Source organism: Peromyscus eremicus, chromosome 11, assembly GCF_949786415.1.
Source record: "Peromyscus eremicus chromosome 11, PerEre_H2_v1, whole genome shotgun sequence".
In the NCBI taxonomy this organism is placed as follows: domain Eukaryota; kingdom Metazoa; phylum Chordata; class Mammalia; order Rodentia; family Cricetidae; genus Peromyscus; species Peromyscus eremicus.
The window spans coordinates 45,102,276-45,122,885 of record NC_081427.1 but is presented as its reverse complement, the minus strand read 5'-3'; the positions used below and the strand labels follow the sequence as shown (position 1 = coordinate 45,122,885).

At 40.5% G+C, this 20,610-nt stretch overlaps 1 protein-coding gene across 2 annotated transcripts in view; it reads right to left on the bottom strand.

Moving 5' to 3' along the window:
- The window catches only part of Zswim6 (zinc finger SWIM-type containing 6), a 185,190-nt gene that overhangs the window by 9,459 nt on the left and 155,121 nt on the right, over positions 1-20,610 (bottom strand). For both annotated transcript variants that reach the window (XM_059276088.1, XM_059276089.1), the window contains exons 5-10: positions 14,463-14,642; positions 10,312-10,488; positions 9,891-10,037; positions 6,956-7,102; positions 4,993-5,253; positions 46-181 (exon numbers count right to left, since the gene is read on the bottom strand). In XM_059276088.1, the coding sequence (XP_059132071.1) occupies positions 46-181; positions 4,993-5,253; positions 6,956-7,102; positions 9,891-10,037; positions 10,312-10,488; positions 14,463-14,642 (1,048 nt within the window). The remainder of the gene's footprint in view (positions 1-45; positions 182-4,992; positions 5,254-6,955; positions 7,103-9,890; positions 10,038-10,311; positions 10,489-14,462; positions 14,643-20,610) is intronic.

Below are 20,610 nucleotides of genomic sequence, written 5' to 3'. Positions count from 1 at the left end.
GGGGACTGTGGCCTGCTTCTGCATGCCTGGGCTCTGGATACATACCGCATTGCTCTCAGTGCAATTTTGTATGCCAGTTCAGCATCGTGAGGTAGGAGAGAGGTGAAGAGATACTTGGCAAATGTGTGCATTGGAACACTCTCCCGATGGATGATTTCACCTAAACCACTGTATGGTCCAGCTGTGGAAGAAAACACACAGTTTACATTCCCAAAGAACAAGCTAACACTTCTTATTAACTGTATTTCAAGTTCTTTATGTAAACTTATACCTAATTTAAACTGTATTTCAAATTCCTTATGTAAATTTATAGCTCATCAAGTTAAGAATTTGAACTAAGTAATAGTAGAAAGAAAGAAATTCTTAGTCAAAAGGCTCTTAAGGGCACAGTACTCAATATAGGCTTCACATCATGCACAGTTTCCCAAGTGTCCCATTGCTAAAATAGGAACCACGGAACTAAGAGGCAGAGCCCACACACAGCACAAGGACCTATGATAAAGAGGCCCTCTGAAGCACAAATCCTTGCAGAACTTGAGAAAGTTCTTTCTTGGCACATGTTAACCGAGGATCCAGATACAGAAATGCACAGAAGGCTGTTTAGCTAAGGAACCTGTGTCTTGACCCACACGGTTTAGGGCCAAGACATGCCAGGTCCAGGAAAGAGCTCAGTCTTACATATGGGAAGACACAGGACCCTCAGCACAGACTCAGTACACTACGCTTCTAATAAGCAGGAACAGTAATTCCACAAAGTGATTAATAAGAAGTTACCCATTTGGTATTCACTGTAAGCAAAAGAAAAACATTAAAATAATGGAACTGTACTCTTCTGGCTCCAGCAGGCCAATTTTGAAAGCGAAATCACATTTAAGCTGTCAAAACTCATTTCTTAGTGAATTCTGACAGGTGTGGTGGCAGCCCCGGTCCCCTGGGTGCTCCCCAAATGCTTCTCTCAGAGGAAGTACAGACTTCAGCTTTGAAAGGAAACCACAGTGGTTAGTTCTATCCCTCAGCACTGAGGTATCCTGAGGTTTAGTTCCTGTAAAGTGTTTAATAAATTAGTTTCACGTCACCTTTGGGTAACATTTGTCTCATGGCTTCTAGAATTATGAGCCATGACACTGCTGCTCAGGGGACAAAAAACATTTGTTTTCCATGAGAAAAACCAGTCTGGGAAAGAATCCAGAGTGCAAGAAATGCAGGTCAGAAAAAATGGTGAGGCAAGTTTACCAGACTCAGTTTTGGGCAGGAGCAAGATACATTCTAGAGTGATCCAGAAGACTTCTTGTAATTCAATTCTCAGGTTAGTATTTTTAAGTTATTCACTATTCAAATATTTTGAAAATCAAACACAACTCATTTTAACCTTAACAAACCATAATCCATGACACATTTTTAATTTTGCCAAATCTACTAATCTTTGTAAGACATTTCAAAATGTTTAGTAATACAGTATTTGTGGAAAGTAGATATTGTTATATGTGTACCCCTTGTTCAAAAAGCAAAGTTATATTACTGAAGTTACTGTGATGAACTAAATGTGTATGAACCTCCAAACTCATATAGTAAAATTCCTACCCCAATGTGAACATATTTGAAGAACAGACTCTATGAAAGTAATTACATCTAAATGAGGTCCTCAAAGCAGGGCACTGAACTAACAGGATTAATGCCCATTTGCCCAGCTATGAACTCTGTGAGCTACAATAATGACTGGCCTGGCAGAATATGCCCACTCACTGGGGCAACAGCGGTACAAATGTCTCGGGAGTACACAACCACTTTTGATTGGATTTAAGGCCCACTCCACGAGCTAAATCCCAAGCCTGGGTCTGAGAACCTGTGCCTAAACGAGTCACAGGCCTCAGGGGAGAACCTACTACTATGTCTCTGCTAAAGCAGCCCAATATTCACTGACTCCTAATGACTTATCATTACAGCCATAGACGAGTGTATCTTTCAGCCCTCATCACAGAAGCTTCTTTTTGAAGTAGATGGCAATTAACAGAGACCCACAACAGTTCAAAATGCAGAGAATAAAGGACTGAAATGATCAGCCCTAAATGGGACATTATATCACAGCCCTTCCTCCCTAGGATTAGGGACCACTGTGGAAGAGGGGGCAGAAGGACTATAGCCAGGGCAGTGACGACCACAGAGGACTAGCTTTCTGGACACAGCAGTGCACTTGTCCTGACTCACAGCAGTGGTAACAGCATGGCAAGAACTCAGTGGGCTCTAGTCAGACACAACACCAGCATAGAGAAGGGAGAAGAGTACACAACACCAGCACAGAGAAGGGAGAAGAGCAGCATACAGTCCCAGCCCTAGCTAAGAAGCTACTGACAACTGATAGCTGCTGGGAGAGACAGCCAGTTTCTTTAGGTTATGGCCACTGGTAGGCTTCCCTGCTCCAGGGAAGGCCACAGATCCCAGAGTACATAGGAGCAGCACAAACTAGACCTGCTTTTTTTAAAGAGGACACAAAGTTGGGTATGCAGGGAAGGGGGGCAGGGACCTGGGATGGGTTGGAGGAGGAGAGTGAAGAGGATTCAAAATTCCCAAAGAGCAGGGTGGCGGTGGCATACGCCTTTAATCCCAGCACTCGGGAAGCAGAATCAGGTAGATTTCTGTGAGTTCGAGGCCAGCCTGGTCTACAGAGCGAGATCCAGGGCAGGCACCAAAAGTACACGGAGAAACCCTGTCTCAAAAAACCAAAAACCAACCAACTAAACAAACAAACAAAATTCCCAAGGAACTCATTTTTGTAAGGAGGGAGAAAAAAAGAAGGCCCAATAGCTTGTTCTGTCTCTGTCAAGTGAGGACAAACAGAGGTCTCCACACAGAAACACAGCCCTCTTGAGAAGCAGAACTGGTCAACACTTTGGTCTTAGATTCCAGTCTCTTTGAATTCCCAAAACACTGTTAGAAATAAAAACCTATTGCCTACATCACCTGTCTATCCCATGTTGATACAACACCAGGAGACTGAAACCTCCAGGCCCATTATACTTCAGGACAAATTATAGCAATCTGTATTGCAGACTACCCATATTCTTCACTCTTCCTCCATTGCCTTTTAGAGGTTCCCTTTAAACCACTAAGTTACCTTTGTATTATTCAGAGAAAGCTAGAATACATATTCAACAAGTAAAATACTAGGTTAGGTATTACAGAATTACTTTTAGATTAATAATGGCTATAATCCCTGAATTCAAGTGTACTAAATAACAAAACCCTGACACCTGGTATGAAGTTTCCCTAAAGGTACTTCTCTAATGTGAGACTGAGCCACCAGTACTATGGCCAGGAGAGAGTCACACTCAGCAACAACATAGTCACTGCTCTCTCTTGTCAGGTGTCCAATCTGCTAAGAAATCCCTGACCCTCCTAAAGAGTACAAATGTATGGAGGACTCCATGAGCTCATGGGAGTCAGCTCACTAACGGAGCTTGTTATCTTTGGTATGCACAGAAATGGCCCAGCCTCCTTGAGACTGCTCCAGTCCTGTACCAGCTACTCTTGGGCCCTAGAAGGCCAAGAAAGGGGAGGAAGCAGCGGTAAGTCAGAGCCCCACCCCCCATTTAGACAGAGCTCTTATATTAAAAAGTAGTTAAATAATCAGGATTAGTCTTGAAATAGCCAGGACAGGCCTTTTATCTTTTGTGGTGATATTTTATTTGTGCTCTAACAAATAAAGCTTGCCTGAAAATCGGAAGGAGAAGCTAGCCACAAGTTAACCATAGAGGAATGGAGGTCTGTACAGACAGACAGGAAGAGATAGAGCTGGGCAGAGAGAGGAAGTGATGAGGCCAGGCGGAGAGAGGAGCTTGTTCTCTTTGGGTGGAGGATTTCGTAGGGGTAAGAACTAGGGGCTTGCTCTCTGCCTCTCTCATCTTTCAGCTTTTACCCCAATATGTGGCTCTGGGTTTCTTATTAATAAGACTGTTCAGCAATTCCTGTTATAATCTTTATATATTAACAAATAAATAATAGTAAGAATGACAAACTACAGGAAAATACTTCAAAATTTAAAATTGGAATTTTCCCCCCAAAATGAAGAACCATATTAAGGCTAAGTTTATGAACGTTTTCCCTTCTAAAATGTATAAATTACAATATACTTGAAAAACTATTTTCTCTCAAATAGATCTTTAGCTTTGGACAAATTACAAAGTTTTAAATAGTATTTTCTCTAAAGTGTGTAGCTGTCCATGATATAAAATGTCAGCACACATTACCTGGCAATGACAGAAAAATCCCATCATCACAGCACACATCTCAAAAAGAAGCAATTTCTACCAGTAAGTCAATTAATTTTGTACACACTTAGTTATACTAATTACACTTACTTTTCTGAGAAAACATTATCAATAGTGTCAGCCAAATATAAGTTTAGGACCTTTAAATTACCCAGACCTTATAAAATCAAGGGGACTCACTTTTGCTTCAGATAGTCTAGGAAGCCTTTTCCTTGGTGACCCTATGCCTAGTGAATCCTGTGACATTATCAGAGAGCAGTAGAAAAGCCCCCCCCCCCCCCCAGTCTGTTGGCCAAGTGCACACGACACGACACTAAGAGGCCAGATGTTGTGTAACAGCTAATGAATCTACAGGAATGTCAACCAGTTTCCACTTTATTATTTACATGATCAAGCAAATAGGAACATGGGTATCAATAATATCTCATTAAATAGCAATATTGCATTTACCTCAGGAACTACACAGCATGAATAAATAGTCCTTTACCAAGAAAGTGACATTAAATTGGCTGATTTCAAACCAGCTATCCTATATGACAACCTAAATCAAATGATAAAAACCTAGATAAACATCTGGCTCTTAAGTCGGTTGACAGGTTTCTTAGTTGAGCACGTTTCGGATGCCGTGTAGTTATATGCAACAGGATACCCACCATACTCAATGCATCCACAGTGCTCTTAACAGAACCAAGATTAGTACAGAGACCAGGCCCCTTCATCAAGATACCTTCTAAGAGGAAGACTGCTTGCTTGCGAAAAATTTTCACCAGTGTGTCATCCAATTCAATTTCCTGAAGCTTCGAGATGAGCTGCTCTTCATTCCGGCAAACCTTCTCTTGTGTATACAGCCCATCAGGCATGATCCGCTGCTGCCCAAGTCCTATCAGGGCTACTTCCACAGCCAGCGTTACATAGGACTCCCCTTCTTCTAAGAACTTGTGTGCAGGCAGGTGATGGTATTCCAGGGACTTGCACTGGCCCATGTTTTCTATAAAATGTCATGAAAATGGACTTAAGTTACATCTGATACAAATTATATGTTCCCATCAGTACCAGTGAATGAACTGACTTAATTCTGAGAAAGCCAGAACATTCAATTTTTACATTAAGATGCATAGCTTTCTAGGCCCCACTCCCTCACCCACATTTTTAGAGACAAAGGTTTTTCTGTGTAGCCCTGGAACTCTCTCTGTAGACCAGGCTGGCCTCCAACTCACAGAGATCTGCCTGCCTCTGCCTCAAGTGCTGGGATTAAAAGTACGTGTTACCACTATCCAGCTAGCATATTTTAAACAGTGACTATGGATGATAAAATATATATGTTTTGTGGGATTACTAATCTTTTTTTGTCATTAAAATGAGATACCAAAGAAAACTATAGATGTAAGATTATAAGAGTAAAAACAAAGATTTTAATTAAACCAAAGTAAAATCACATGCTACCAGAGTTGCAAGACTCATTATATTTCATAACCAATATATGCTAATAATAAAAACTTTAAAAAATTACATGACTATAATTGCACATTTTAAAGACTGACATGAAAAATGTTTTCATACTTTTACTATAATACTAAAATTTCCAGTGAAATAAGTAAAGAATACAGCGTTATGTAATTCAACTTCAGGGTCCTTTTGTTATTCAAGGTCAGTCAATGACAGAGAACCATTCTTGTCTCTGTCCAGTAGCCTCAATTTGAGATTTTAACTTCAGTCATCCAACTTCCAGGGAAACGTGAATGTGGACAGACATCTGCCACCCTCCCAACAGAACCTGGGTCACCCCCAACTCAGGAAGGCAACTATCAAGGGCAAACTGAGATGGACAAGATCGTCAACCGTGTTTCATCTCCACAGAACAATGACTAATCTTCACTCTTCCCCACCCCTGCCTTAGGTAACCTTTGAAGGGATGATTCTCAATTCCCAAGAGACGAAAGAGAAATCTCCATCACTTTTAAGGAATGTATGCTGCCAAACAAATGTGAAAGATATTTAATAGTTCCCTTAGATTATTTAATTACTTTCCCTTAGATTATTTAATTACTTTTCATGCAAAGACAAATTTGAAAAGCAAAATATTCTAGTCCTGAATATTATAGGCACAGCCTTACTTACTTACTTACTTACTTAATTTATTTATATCATAATCAGGGTTGGACAAGTCATAAATGCTACTAAATTCTTAGGGTAGTATCATGTGCCAGAATCAATGTGTCATATGTATTTTTGGGGTCACTGACAAACACTGCCAGACTGAAGATTTTTTAATTCACTGATTCTGAAGATTTTCTTCTTGGGGGAAGACCACCCAAGGCATGAGTGCCCACTTCCTAGCTCTCACAACCCACAGATACTATTAACTATATGTTTTTTTTTTTTTTTTTTTTTTTGTTTTTTTTTTTTATAAAATATACTTAAGGAATAGAGAGATGGTTAAGCAGTTAAGAACACTGGCTGCTCTTCCGGAGGACCTGGGTTCAATTCCCAGCACCCACATGGCAGCTCAAAACTTTCTGTGACTCTAGTTCCAGGGGATCTGACACCCTCACACAGTCATTCATGCAGGCAAAACAAAGGACACAAAAAGGAATCATTTGAAACTATATATGCTGTAAAGAAAAACACAGGCGAACATCTAAACTCTGGGATTAGAAAAGACAAGAACCACCAAGGGCCAGTGGCTTTACCTGTAAAATCTGAGAGCCCAGAGAAGCCTTCATCCTCAGTGTGGCAAGCTTCCATGAGACTACTGAAGAGAGTGCCCACGGGGTCTAGAGGGTGTCCAACCCAGCCTTCCAGATTGGTTATTGAGGTTATGCTTTTATGGGGTAGCTCTGTTTAAAAAAGGAATTGAGACATGGGGAGAAGGGAGATGAAGGGAGAGAAGTAAGGGTACTACAGACCGATTTAATAGCAGCATTCTGAAAAATTACTAATTCAGATGGAAAGCCCCTTTAGTTAAAAAAAAAAAATCAGTGGAATGGTACTATAATCTCCACCTTGTGAGCTGTTTTGAGTTGTAAAGGTTCATCTACCAATCAATATAAATGGTACTTAGGTCCAGGAATGGCTCCCCACATCTGTTTAACTCAAGTATCCAACATCATGTGCTAATATTCACAGTGCTGTCATATTGTAGAGGCACAGGGAATCCTGAGTTTTCTCCTAAGAAGCTAAGCATCCCGCCATCTTTGCTCCCCTGGGAGTGTCATTAGAGATGGTAAGGAAGCCTGGACTCATGGGTTGGGTCTACAGCTGTGTCTTCACCTTGTCAGTGTGCTGGCGCACTGAGTCATCTCAACGAAGAACGAGAGCAGTGACCTCCTGGGTGTGACTCAAACCCCCATATAAGCACTGTTTAATCACCCCTATTACTTCACAGCAGCTCTCCTTTCTGTGAGAGGCATCGGGGTGGACCTTGGCCAAGGGAAAACTACAGCACAAGGTAGATGTAGCCTTGACAAAATGTATTTGTTCATTTTCTCCACAGAATGTTAGCTCTTCCATGTTCAAGTGCCGAGGAAAAACCTTGCAAATGTCTGACACAACTGGCCAAAGAGTCATCCCAGGAATTTACCATTTCTTCAGAAGCCTTCTGATTTTACATGATTAACTCTTAGCACCTAAGAACCGCACACACACAAAAGCTTGTTTAAGTCAGGACCTAGCGTCCTCAGAAAGGTCACTGTTTCCTTGGTCTCTGCCACTGGCTCTCACATGCAGAGCAAGTATGAGGACAGGTGTACAACAGCGCTCTCTGCAACAAGAAACTCTGTTTGACAAAACTGTGTGTAGACAGACACATCTATAGGCAGGTAAGAGCCATTTAAGAAACACATTTTCCTTCAGATACAGTTAACAAATCATCCCAGTGGGTACTAAAGACACCAGACAGCACGTTTCCTAACCTTGGCCCATTTACAAGGAACTGTAATGCACACCTTGGCCTTGAAAGCAGCTACTAAACCTCAGTCTTTAATATTAGGACAAACAACAGCAGCAAATCAGGGACAGGGACAGATGCAGATACACAGTCCTAGCAATACTCAAGAACCGCCTGGAACAAGTGTCATCACTTGGACGATGACAGAGAAATGTGTCTGAGATGGCCCAGGCCGGGCTATAGCATAACTGAGTCCAAGACAATCACAACAGTCTAGTTCAATGAGATCTGCAACTTACGTCAGCAGTTTTACACTTTGTGCTCCTTAAGTAGAATGTTTTTACAAAACAGAATTAAAAAAAAAAAATCAAACATAACCATCATGAGCCAGTTCTCTACACTAAATGGAGTACTATCTATCCACTTAGCCTGAAAGCTATCCTTTACACTATTCGGAAGCAAATACCCTGGGCCAGAGATGGTCTGTGTGTTTAGTGGAAGTAGATTTCAGAAAAGCTTTCTACAGGGCCCAGCAATGCATTTCGGGAGAATGCAAAGTCATTGCATATTGAGGCCATTAACATTCCAGTCCCATCTACACTTCCTTTCTGTGGTTCAAACTCTAACTGTGGAATTATTTCTACTCTGACTGACAGTGTCAGTCCACACTCCTAATACTTCCAACATAGAGGGAATTACAAGTTACAGCCAACACTTGCTCCAACTTCCAACCCATTCCAACAACCTTTAGTTATTTGTACTCAAGGTGGGTAATCTGAGTATCAAAGGATTAAAAACACAACTAAGAACAAAAGCCAACAGTAACTAGAACTGTTCTTAATTAAAAAAAGGTGGGGGACAAAAACAAGAAATGTTTGCCTACAGAAGGAACAAAGAGTACTCGATCAGGAAAAGCAGATCCATCCCACTATCTGGTCAGCAAGCTAAGAACCCAGTTAACAGCCTTTGCCATTACTATTACGATGCTTGCTCAAACTTAGAAGACTTATAAATGGAGATAAAGACAAGTTAAATGTGTCTTATCAGTTGACAGCTCATCAAACATCATTCAAGCACAGAACCTGAAAAAACAGAACCGGGAATTCACTTTTGGTAAACAAGTCCTCATACACAAATGATCACAGCTATAAAGTTACAGAATGCCAGGCCTTAAGACTTCCTGGAAATTAGTTGGTTTGCTCTTAGTGGCTCTCAGAGGCAGACCCTCTGCAGAGACCTGCTCTGCAGAAGAGTGATCTCAGCAACCGAGAAATAGTCATGGACTAAGGAGTGCCCACCTGCAATCGACTGCTGGCATTCAAGGATGGGCAGCCATTCTCAGTGTTAGAACTACAACACTCGTGCACAAAAGCAGGTTTTGGCTTCCATTAGATGATCTAGACATATCACCAACTATTCCAAAAGTAAGAATCTCCTTAAAGAATTATCTAAGATTTATTTCTTTTAACATCCAACCAAAACGATCTAAATTTTATCTTTACAGATTTTTATCAAATTTAATTTTTTCCCTTTGTTTTTACCTCATATGTATGGATGTTTTGGCTGTGTGAATGTCTATGTATCACATGAGTGCATTATCAAGCCTTTTTAAGAGTGCTGAGTAAAGCCATTTCTATAGCTGTGCTTTTAAAAATCTATCTCTTCTAGCAGAACCTAAGACCAAGTCACATCCTCACCAAGAGTCCCACTCCAACAGAGACAACCTCCTCCACAATCACCTTTTTTTTGAGTCCGGAACATTTCCAACTGTTTCTGCTGTTGCCGTCGTAATGTGTTCACAATAGCTATTGCTAATCTCAGTGCTTCTCTGGGGTACCCATGAGAACGCAACGCGTCCACTCTTGCACAGGCTGTAGGAACATGTTCTGCAACAGAAACCCAAAGGGGTAAAGTTGCCACTGTCCGATACATCCATAAAAGCAGGCTACTGTGGTAAGATGATTCTCCCCAAATAACATATAAGAAGATATGGGAAACCATTTCTGAACTCGGATCTGAATGAAAATTTCAGCCCCCTTTGCCAAGCATTCATCCATCTCCCACTGAATGCCTCAATTCTCTACCTCCCACTCCAATAATGCTATAGAAACCAAACAAAGAAGTAAGTCATGGAAATGTCTTTCCGGTTTGGCCACTTACCATGCCAGAGGGGCCACCCTCGGGAGTCAAAGAGGGAGTTTTCAGTGTCGTCATGGTAACAGTAGTTGGTGTACAGGTCACTGCTGATAACATGCTGTAAGTGGCCATCCTGCCAGTGGAGGTCACATGCCTCGATGGCTCTTGTGAACACGGTCCGATGGGGCCTGTTCGATGAATCTGTTTTTTCCACAATTCAGAAAGCCGTGTCAGCTATTATTCATATGTGAACAAATCAGTCATACCATTCTGTGACCAGATGTTCATGAACACACCCACACACACTGTCCTGCACCCCCTAAGCAGAGGGGTGAAGGGTGGATGAATATTCTCACATCCTAAATGCTAGAAGGCCATCAGCCTAAAGAGCCTCTAGTCACTCACTTGTTTGACCAAACCAAACATACTGCAGCCATTAAAAGCTAAGTTAAAGGCATCCTGCAAAAGGAATTGTCAAGTCTAGTCTCCACGACAAATATACTCAAAAGAGGCACTCGGCTTTTAAAAAAACTAACCATGTGAAAACTCACTGCTCCCCACTTCTGAGGTGCTGTGGTGGGCTGCCCCTGATGGGATCAACAGCTCTCACAAACACTATGCAAGAGATGCGACACCAGCCATGGAACCTTTCAGGAAGATGCAGTCAGCCTTAAAAATATGCTTAAGGGTTGTGCTTTTGGTTGTATTTTTTAACTATATTGTGCGGTTTTGCACAATTAAAACTATTATGCTTCTTGGGATATAATGATTAAATGCCACTTTATATCCCAAAGGGCATAAATGCATATGTTTAACATTTCACAAAGCCACACAACATAGCTACAAAACAAACCAGCGCACTTACCTTGCCCCTACAGGCTGTCTCCTGACTCCTGGGCAGGTTCCATGACTGGTGTGATGTCCCCAGCATAATGTATGCCGGGGCATCACAAGAGAGCAGAAGCATACAGTCCGAAGGGGGTTCAAGGTTCAGGACCTGACGAAGAAAAGAAATGTTTGGGGAATAAAGGATGTTCTCACCTCAGCTCCTTGGATTATTCAATTCCTAAAGAGACTACAGGCACTCCCGCCCCATGGGCCCCGACTCTAAACTTACCTTCAACTGTGGCACAAGTATCCACTAAATCGTGGGGTAGTGAAAAATTTCATTTATGTATACTTAATTTTGATCAAGTATAGTCCCCTTCACTGCTCTCCGGGACTCAACTAGTGAAGGGGCAAACTATGGAGCACCCTTTATGGCAAGGTTCATCCTCCTGTCCCTGGACCTCCGTGTGAGCACACAGAAGGCAAACCACAGAGAGCGAACGCAACTGAGAGAGGAAGAAGAGCCTAGAGAGTTCATCTATCTGGTTCTCTGTCCTGCTGGTGGAGGTGAACAGCAACAGAACCACACAGCCAGGCACCGCCAAGAGTCCAACACGCCCCTTACTACAAGTTTAGCTAATGTGGCCACTTGCAATGGCGGTTGGCAAGCCTATCAAAGATATTACTTCGGGTTGGTCTCACTTCAACGTTGTTATCCATATCTAGAGGAAGAAGACATATCGAAGTGCACAGAGAACAGATAAAGAGACATAAGTGATCATCTGCTGCGACTCCTGCAAAATTGGAAGCATGGGCCCAACTTGTAACAGCCTTTTGTCAAGCAAAATAAATGTGCTCTTCCCAGGAAGGAACCCATTTTGGGACCTCTCATAAGCAAATGTCCTAAAATTCAAGTATTCTATAGGTATTTTTAAGTGGCCTTAGCATTTAGTTTGTTTACTTCAAATTGCAGAGGTAAAACCAGAAAACCAAAGAGACTTCAAAATAGCCACTTGCTATAAAAGAGTGAGTTAAGGGTCCAAGTACTGCCCTGGCTCTCTGATACCAACACAAGCACATATGTGGTGTCATTAGAAGAAAACACTGCACTCTCCTCTTTCACAGCAGCTCAGCTTTTACAATTGGTTTGCTCCAAGACACCAACAGAACCGATAGTCACAAAAAGCCTAAACTCTCACAAAATTATATTTAAATGACCATGAAGGCCACATCACACGAGAAGCACAAAACTGATATACACAAATTCATAAACATTAAAAAATTAAGTGTCTATAACAACAAATTGGAAATTTGGGAAAGCCAAAAGGGAATAATTCTTCTTTTTTTTTTTAAATACCTACAAAAAAGAAACTGGCTTTTTGCTGAAAGAGTATGATCCGGATGCTGTTCACTAGTCTAACAAGTCACTCTAGCCATGGTGGGTATCAGAAGCCCTGCGTGTGCACTCTAACATGTGTGTGTGAAACATATCTACCCCACAGGCACAGTGACCTCAGTGTGATGCTGTGGCTTTTGTCCCTCAGTCCCCAGGCTCCAGAGAGGTATTTGGGTATGAGTAAACATACCCTCTGTGGGATGATAACCAGCACCCTCTGGGGGAATGGTTCTTATCACAACCCCTCAGAAAAGGGCTGTGGTAAAAGCAGACATCCTGGTGCCTTTCAGCACAATAGCTCCAAGTACTGCCTTTGGAATACAGACCAGGATTTACACTGCCTAGACCAAACTGTAAAGTAAAATGACCTGTAAAGTAAAATGACCTGTGGTGTCCTGGAAGCCAGATCACTTCTTTAAATATGTTGGTGTTTAGCCTCCTTGTTTGTGTGTCTATGCCCACAGAGGCCAGATAGGGCATTAGATCCCCTGGAACTGGAGTTACAGATAGTTGTAAGCTACTATGCAAGTGCTGGGAACTGAGCCCTGGTTCTCGGCAAGAGCAGTGAGTGCTCTTGAGTAGTGAGCAATGTCTCCAGACCCATGCCAGTTTCTAAGGCCTATAGAACTGTCATATTAAACCCAAAGTAGCATTATAAATAGAAAGTAAAATGAAAGTAAAATGCAAACAGCATATCAAAGTAGCAGTCCCCTCAAAATAGCAGCAACCAAAACTCAAAACTCAGAAAAATGTCCACTTATAGAAACAAAAGATTAAAGGTCACCTATGGAGACATAAAAGAACCTTTCCCTAGCAATGAGAAGAATGAACGTTGACCGATTAAACCCGACAACTTGGAAAAAAATGGAGATCTGAGGGGTACATTTAATTATTAAATAACATCACCATGAGCATGATATAGACAGGGTGGACTTCAAATACTGAATTCCCAAGGTAAGCATCTCCAGTTAAAATAGAGCCTGCCAATCATCCTCCTAGGCCCTGAAACCTCTTTTGATTGGGCTAGTCCCTGTGGACTTTTCTTTGTAAAGACGGAGACCCTCTTAACAACACATTGGAACTCTGTACACTGCATAGCATCTCTTTCAGGAATATCAGCTCCTCTGTGGCCAGCAAAGATGTATGATTCTTGGGCCTTCCAATGTTGATTCCAATCTTGCTTCTATCATATGATTTAAATCACTTTCAAGTCCCCCAGCAAGCATGCATGAATACTGGGATGAGTTAGCGAATGGTAGATTTGTCCAAGCCTTAACAAGTTAAAAATGTGTTTCTGAAAAAGACCAGAAAATTCGGCAATGTCTCAGAGAAGAAAGTCAAGCTAAGGGCAGTTTGTTTTTAGAAGCTGGAAGAGAAACTGAAATAACAGGATAAAATAATAGATTATTCTGCAAGATCTGGGAGCATTTCTTGGTCGTCTCAGAGACTGAAGGGCACTATTTACCTGCTATGGGGGGACGGAAAGACCACACAATCTTTCACAGTGAGACATTGCCTTGATGCAAGTGTCAACAGTATCACAGGCCCCCCAGTTCCACATCTCCTTGCTATATGCTAAGTCTAGGAAACTTTTAATTAAACACACAACAGCCCAAGTATGAATTGGCCAACAAAGCCAGAGATCCTCAAGTCTCTCAACACTGTTTTACACAGTAATATTTTACTGCCCTACTCTATATTTTTAATTAAAAAGTAAAATTCAAACTAAACTATTAGTGGATCATTTTAATCCACATCAGTACATAAGAATGTCATATCTATTTGCAATGTGTATAAAAAAATAATGTTCTCACTTAAAATAGATGCACACATTCAAAGTAAACATGTATTGTCCTTGAATTAAGTAAATCCCCACATTCATTATTTGTTACCATTACAAACACGCACGAAGAAGCAGATGAGAATGGGCAGGATGCCACCGTGGACTCACCTTGGTTGGCATTTGCACCCTGAGGCAGGGCATTGGTTAGGTTGGGTAATTCACTGCCATGATTCCCATCCTCCCATGGACAGACATCAACACTGTTCCATTTCTTCAGCTGTTTCAGCCAGCTGGCCTTCTGCTCCAACTTACAGTGGGGGTTTAAGACTATACACATCCACAGAGCACCTAATTTTTAAAGAGGACAAAGACATTTCAAAACATTACAAAAAAGGTTCAAGGCTAACAGCTTAAGAAAAATTCGGAATCACTTCAAGATGGACAAAAGTCTGTCAGTTCTCCTAATTCAAGACAACATATAGCCTAATGTTAAACCAAAGACCTAAGTGCTGTTACACATGAAGATAAGATGTATTTTACATGTTCTAACTCTAAGTATCTTCTTATTTGTATTATACTTTACATATAAAGTCAATAATATAAACAATCCCAGGGTTCAATTTCAACACAGAGTGTACATGTTAGCTTTTCAATACACGATTCCAAATCATTCTTTCCCCAAATTAAATTTACTTTCAAAGATTGTCTTTGTATAAAAAATTATACAAAGAATATATAATAAAATTATACTATGAACACAAGTTTCCTAGTCTCCTTACAAGATTTTCAAACATTGTTCATTAGTATCCACAATTATGTGTGCACACGTTCTCATGCATACACACACAAACATATATGTAAATGGAGTAAAATCATCTAGGCTTTGAAGTCAGTAAAATAAATCTTTTACAAATAAAACTCAAAGCCAGGCATAGTGACACACAGCTGTCATTTGGGAGGCTAAGGCACGAGAGTCACAAGTCTAAGGAAGCCTGTGGTATACAATGAGTTCTAGACCAGTCAAATAACATCTCTGAGACAACCAAACCAAACCAAACTACAATCAGTTACATTAAGCACACTTTCCTAAGCAATTGAACAGGTACCAGTCTTCATATAATCACTAAATGCTAAGATACCTATTAATAAGCCTTTCTCTAAGTGTTTCAAAAGTAAAAATGAGTGCAAGGGAACGGAATAACTCATAATTTAAATAATAAGATAATGGTGAATTTATTATGCTTTCTGCATAGTTCAATAGAGTAGTTAACACAAATATTTCACAAATTTTACAATATTAATTTCTAAATAAGATAATACCAATACCCCCAGAGCATTCACAATATGTTTTCTCTAGGAAGGCATGCACAAACATCTGTGCTTTGATGGTTCTCTGTCAGCTGGTAAAAAAAAAATAGAAATGAAAGCGATGAATACTATTTTCTTTGACCAAAAGTACTGGTTAATTGTCTTTTATATTTAGTGCCCCTAATACTATAAATATAAAATAATTTAAATAAAATACACAAAGTTTGTAAAAAAAAGAGCTTCAACTTGTCTAAGCCACAGATATTAACAATCTATATTTTAAAATTTTCAAATGCCATTTAAAAACAAAACAGTCAGCCAAGATGGAATAAGCTCACCAAAGTGTCTCTTTCTCTCAATGATTACAACTAAAAACTCTGGACAAAATAAAAAGCAGTAACCCAAGGACTCTGAGAAATAACCATCAGCGAGCTGGCCAAAGAGAAGAAATAAGGCAGTAAGTGAGCCATATGGCTGTTTTTTTCCAATCACCCTCTGCCCCATTTCTTCTGGATTTGAATATGATTAGTAACTTCACTCAAGGAACTGTGAAGGGGCACATGCATGAAAAAATGGAAACTTGATCTTCCCCCAGTGCGTGTTGGAAAAGGAGAACACCCAGCTCAGAGTTGCTGAGGAGGGAGAGCCAAGTCCTCAGCACAGCATGCACATGAGAAAGGCAGAACCAGCCAAGGCTCTGACCACTGCTAACACTGGAGTCCTCACCGAAAGGTGGTGTGACCAGTTATGGTCCCATCACCTTAGTCGGCTGCTTGTTTTAATTTTTTCACCCTCTACGGAATTTTCATAGAACCCTGACTCTTACAATATCCAAACTGTCCAGAATCTAAAATCTTGGCTAGCAAAGAAACAGGAAAATATGTCAACTCTCAAGAGAAAAACTCAAGAGATGTCAAGTCAGATGAGCAAGATGTTAGAATGAGAGACTTGATAGTCCCAGTAATTGTGCTCTGTGAGATGAGGTAAAAGTAATTAAGAGGGAAAAAAAGACATAACGTCATCCCCAGTAATGAAATGAAAACCGTAAAAAAGAACTAAACAGAAATTTTAGAAGTGGAGAAACAGTATGTTAAATAAAGTTATCGAATGGGACCAAAAGCTGAATGGTGGTGACAGGGCAAAGAGTGAACTTAAGGAGAGAAACTACCTCGTTGGACAAACAGAAGAATACCTAGATGGCGTTAAACAGAATCTTAAAGACAGGAAGGCAAATAGCAAAATGTTTCTTAGCATTTGTGTCACTGGATTTCAAAATGAGAAGTAGAAAACTTTGGAAGAAATAATTACTAAAACCTTTTCAGATTTGCAGAATGGTATTAATTTACAAGCCCAAAGAAGTTTAGTCACCCTCAAAAATAGGGTCAGCTCAAAGAAAACCATGACCAACCGTAGCATAAGCAAGCTGCTGAAAGCCGAATAAAAACCAACCAAACAACAAAATGAAGCCAAAGAAAATACAAAGCACCTATAGAATAATGGTTCAAATAACTACTGATTTCTCACACAGGACAGAATATAATGAATGATATCGGCTGAGTGTTAAAAGGGACGGAAAAGCCAATCTGGAAGTCTATGAGCAGTGACAAAATCACCCAGGAAATATGATGAAATACAGGCATTCTCAGAATAAGAAAAACATACAGCATGCAATGCTGAAAGATCTGTTTTAGAAAAATGCTAAAGCCAAGTTTTCCTGATTAAAAAGAAATAACACCAAAAAGAAAGCTGACAATCTGGAAATAAAGGAAGAATTAACAGAGACGATGTCTGAGGAAATAGGTTATTTTTGCCATTTTTGTTCTTTGGAAATATGTATGAATGTTCAAAACAAAAATTCAAACACTGTCTTATAAATTTTTAAATGAATAAAATATATTTTAATACCTATAGCAAAGAGGAAGATAAAGAGAGCTATGATTATTAGACATTTAGTATGGCAAAAGCAGTTAATTCAATATTAGGTGTAGGCATATTTTGCTATAATGCCACTTGAAATAAATACAAAATAAAAAGGATAACCAAAGTCAAATTTAACAACAATTCAATTAAGATAAAGTTCATGAAAACAAGTCAGTACAGAGAGAACAGAAACAAAAGAAATAAAAAGAAATATATTCAATTATATCAATAATTTTATGAGACACAAGTGGTCTAGAGCTGGAGATGCAACTCTCCGCTTGCCTCACATGCACAAGGCCATGGGTTCAACTCAGCATTGCCAAATATACGTGTGTGTGTGTGTGTGTGTGTGTGTGTGTGTGTGTGTGTGTGTGTGCAGAATGTATCTATGTTCTAAACATACCAATTAAAAGGGGAAATCAGCCGGGCGGTGGTGGTGCACTCCTTTAATCCCAGGTGGGAGGCAGAGGCAGGTGGATCTCAGAGTTTGAGGCCAGCCTGGGCTACAGAGTGAGTTCCAGGAAAGGCTACAAAGCTACACAAGAGAAATCTTGTCTCAAAAAAAACAAAAAAGTAACCCGGTGGTGGTGGTGGGAATCAAGTCAGATTAAAAGCTAAGGAACCAGTATTATGCTGTACATGACATATGACAATAAATGTAAAAAGATTAGGAAGACCATGAAGACGTGATGGAAAAAAAAAAGCTGGTGAAACTTCACTGTAGACGTGAGGAGAGGTATGGAGTCAGACATTACATGATGATAAACGTTCTCTCCAAAGATACAATTCTGAGCTGTACTTAACAAGGCTTTACACACGAGTAACAACAGGCAGAGCTGGAAGGAAAACCAGCCAAGTTTCAGCTCTTAGTAGACTTCAACACTTCTCTCTATATAACTGATAGACATGTACACAGAAAATTAGCAAACACCCAACAACACTATCAACTGAGGAAAACAAATAAAAATGGACCACACACCAAAACAGCAAATTTAAGACCAAAAAGCTCCCAGCAAAATACCTTGAGTTAGGTAAAAATATGAACGAGGGTAATAAAAGCATGATCTGCGAAAGAAAAAGAGGTAAAATGGGCTTCCTCCAAGTGAAAGACCTTGCACTACAGAGACAAGAGAATGAGAAGTCACAGATGGGGTTGGGGGTGGGGGGAGGCATCCTCAAGCCAAAGGTAAACAATGAACAATAACTCAAGTTATATAAAGCCTTCTCTGAGTCGTAAAGAAAACTGTACAAACCAACAAAATGAACAAAACAAACAAGTGGGCTGTAAGAGCCGTGCAGGAAATTAAGTAAACACTGAGCAATAGAAGCCAGTGTGAAGAGGCTCCATACTGTGTATGTATATATGTGTGTGTGTGTGTGTGTGTGTGTGTGTATACACACACACACACACACACACACACACACACACACATAAAATTTGCAAAAGACAAACTAATGGAGATGAGGGAGGGACATCAGAGGTTGCCCCAGGAATTAGGGGCCATGGAAATGGGAAGAAGACAGAGAACGTTTAAGATGGTGAAACTCCTCAGACTATGAAGCTGTAAAGGCAGGCATACGCCACGAAGCATTCATCCAAACCTATGAAACACGCAGCACTAAGCACCAACTCTCCTGAAATACCATGAGCTTTGAGGAAAAATGTGTCAATGTAAGCTGATCGGTTGAACAACTGGTGTGGACGGTACCGGTGAAGGGGGGTGGGGACTGGTGGTGGACAGGAAACTTCCATTCAAACAGTCTGTAAAGCTAAACCCTAGCTTCTCAAACAGCATTTTAGAAAAGTGTAGAAAGACATTTCACAAAAGAAGAAATGAAGAACTGGGTAATCTGCAAGGAAAAAGAAACATGCTCAACATTACTAATGTCTAGAAAAAAGTAAGTTAAAATCACAGGAGATTCTCCTACTGTGATGGCTACCACCAAGAAAAAAAGCTTTTAGTTGTAAGCCTAGTCTTTAATGGCTGAGCCATCTAATTCCAACACCTGGGAGGCAGAGGCAGGTGGATCTCTGTGAGTTCCAGGCCAGTGTGGTCTACAGAGCAAGTTCTAGGACAGCCAAGGATATGCAAAGAAATCCTGTCTTGAAGAAACCAAACCAAACACACTGGTAACAACTCCAGGCAAGAAGACAAGAGTATAGGAGTGTAAAGTAGTGGTCAATGGCAAAACACATTTACCACAGGATCCAGAACTCATTCCTACACATTTACCCAGGAAAATTAGAAGCATATATTTACACAAAAATGTGGAAAAATATGCTCATAGCAGTTTGACTGAGAACAAAGACCGAAAACAATCTGGACACCCTAACTAGAAAATGGGTCAATAACAAACTATGGTATATCCATATAAAAATACAAACCAAGCCACGGGAATATTACACAGGTGCAAATGCCCTTTGGTCGGTGAAAAATGTATTTTCATCATATTTCTGTAGTGTTCACAGTATGTGTCTCACAGTACAGAAAGAATTAGACAACCTTATAATCCTTACGACAGTAAACGGTTAACATTTGCAACACAAGGCCCTGAGTCTGGTCCCTAGCACTGGAAGAAAAACTAAGCAAGTTGCCATTTACTGGGTGCTCACTATAGGCTGCAGGTACTTTATTTAAAACCCAGGAACCATGTTTCAGTCACTCGTTATAGTAATTCTCTCCAAAATTATTGCTATTTCAATTTTAAAGTTTAATGTCTTGTCAAGTTAGGTGCTATAACTACATTTCACAGTCAAGAGAACAAGCCAGTCCTTCTGGTTCTGGAGGCCCAAGTGAAAGATCAAGGTTTCAGCAACTTCAGCATCCAGTGATGGCACCTTCCTGTAGACGTGGTCTTCCCAATGGACGGTGCCTTCCTGATTGGACAGCACCTTCTTGATGAATGGCATCTTCCTGATGGACAGCGCCTTCCTGATGGATGGCCCCTTACAGTTGGATTGCACTTACCTGAGGCATCCTCACATGGCATGATGGTACGATAGCCCTCCCTGTAGGCCTCTTTCAAAAGGCATTAATTCCATCCTGAGATTTCATGGTCTAGTCACCTCCCAAAGGCTCAGCCTCTC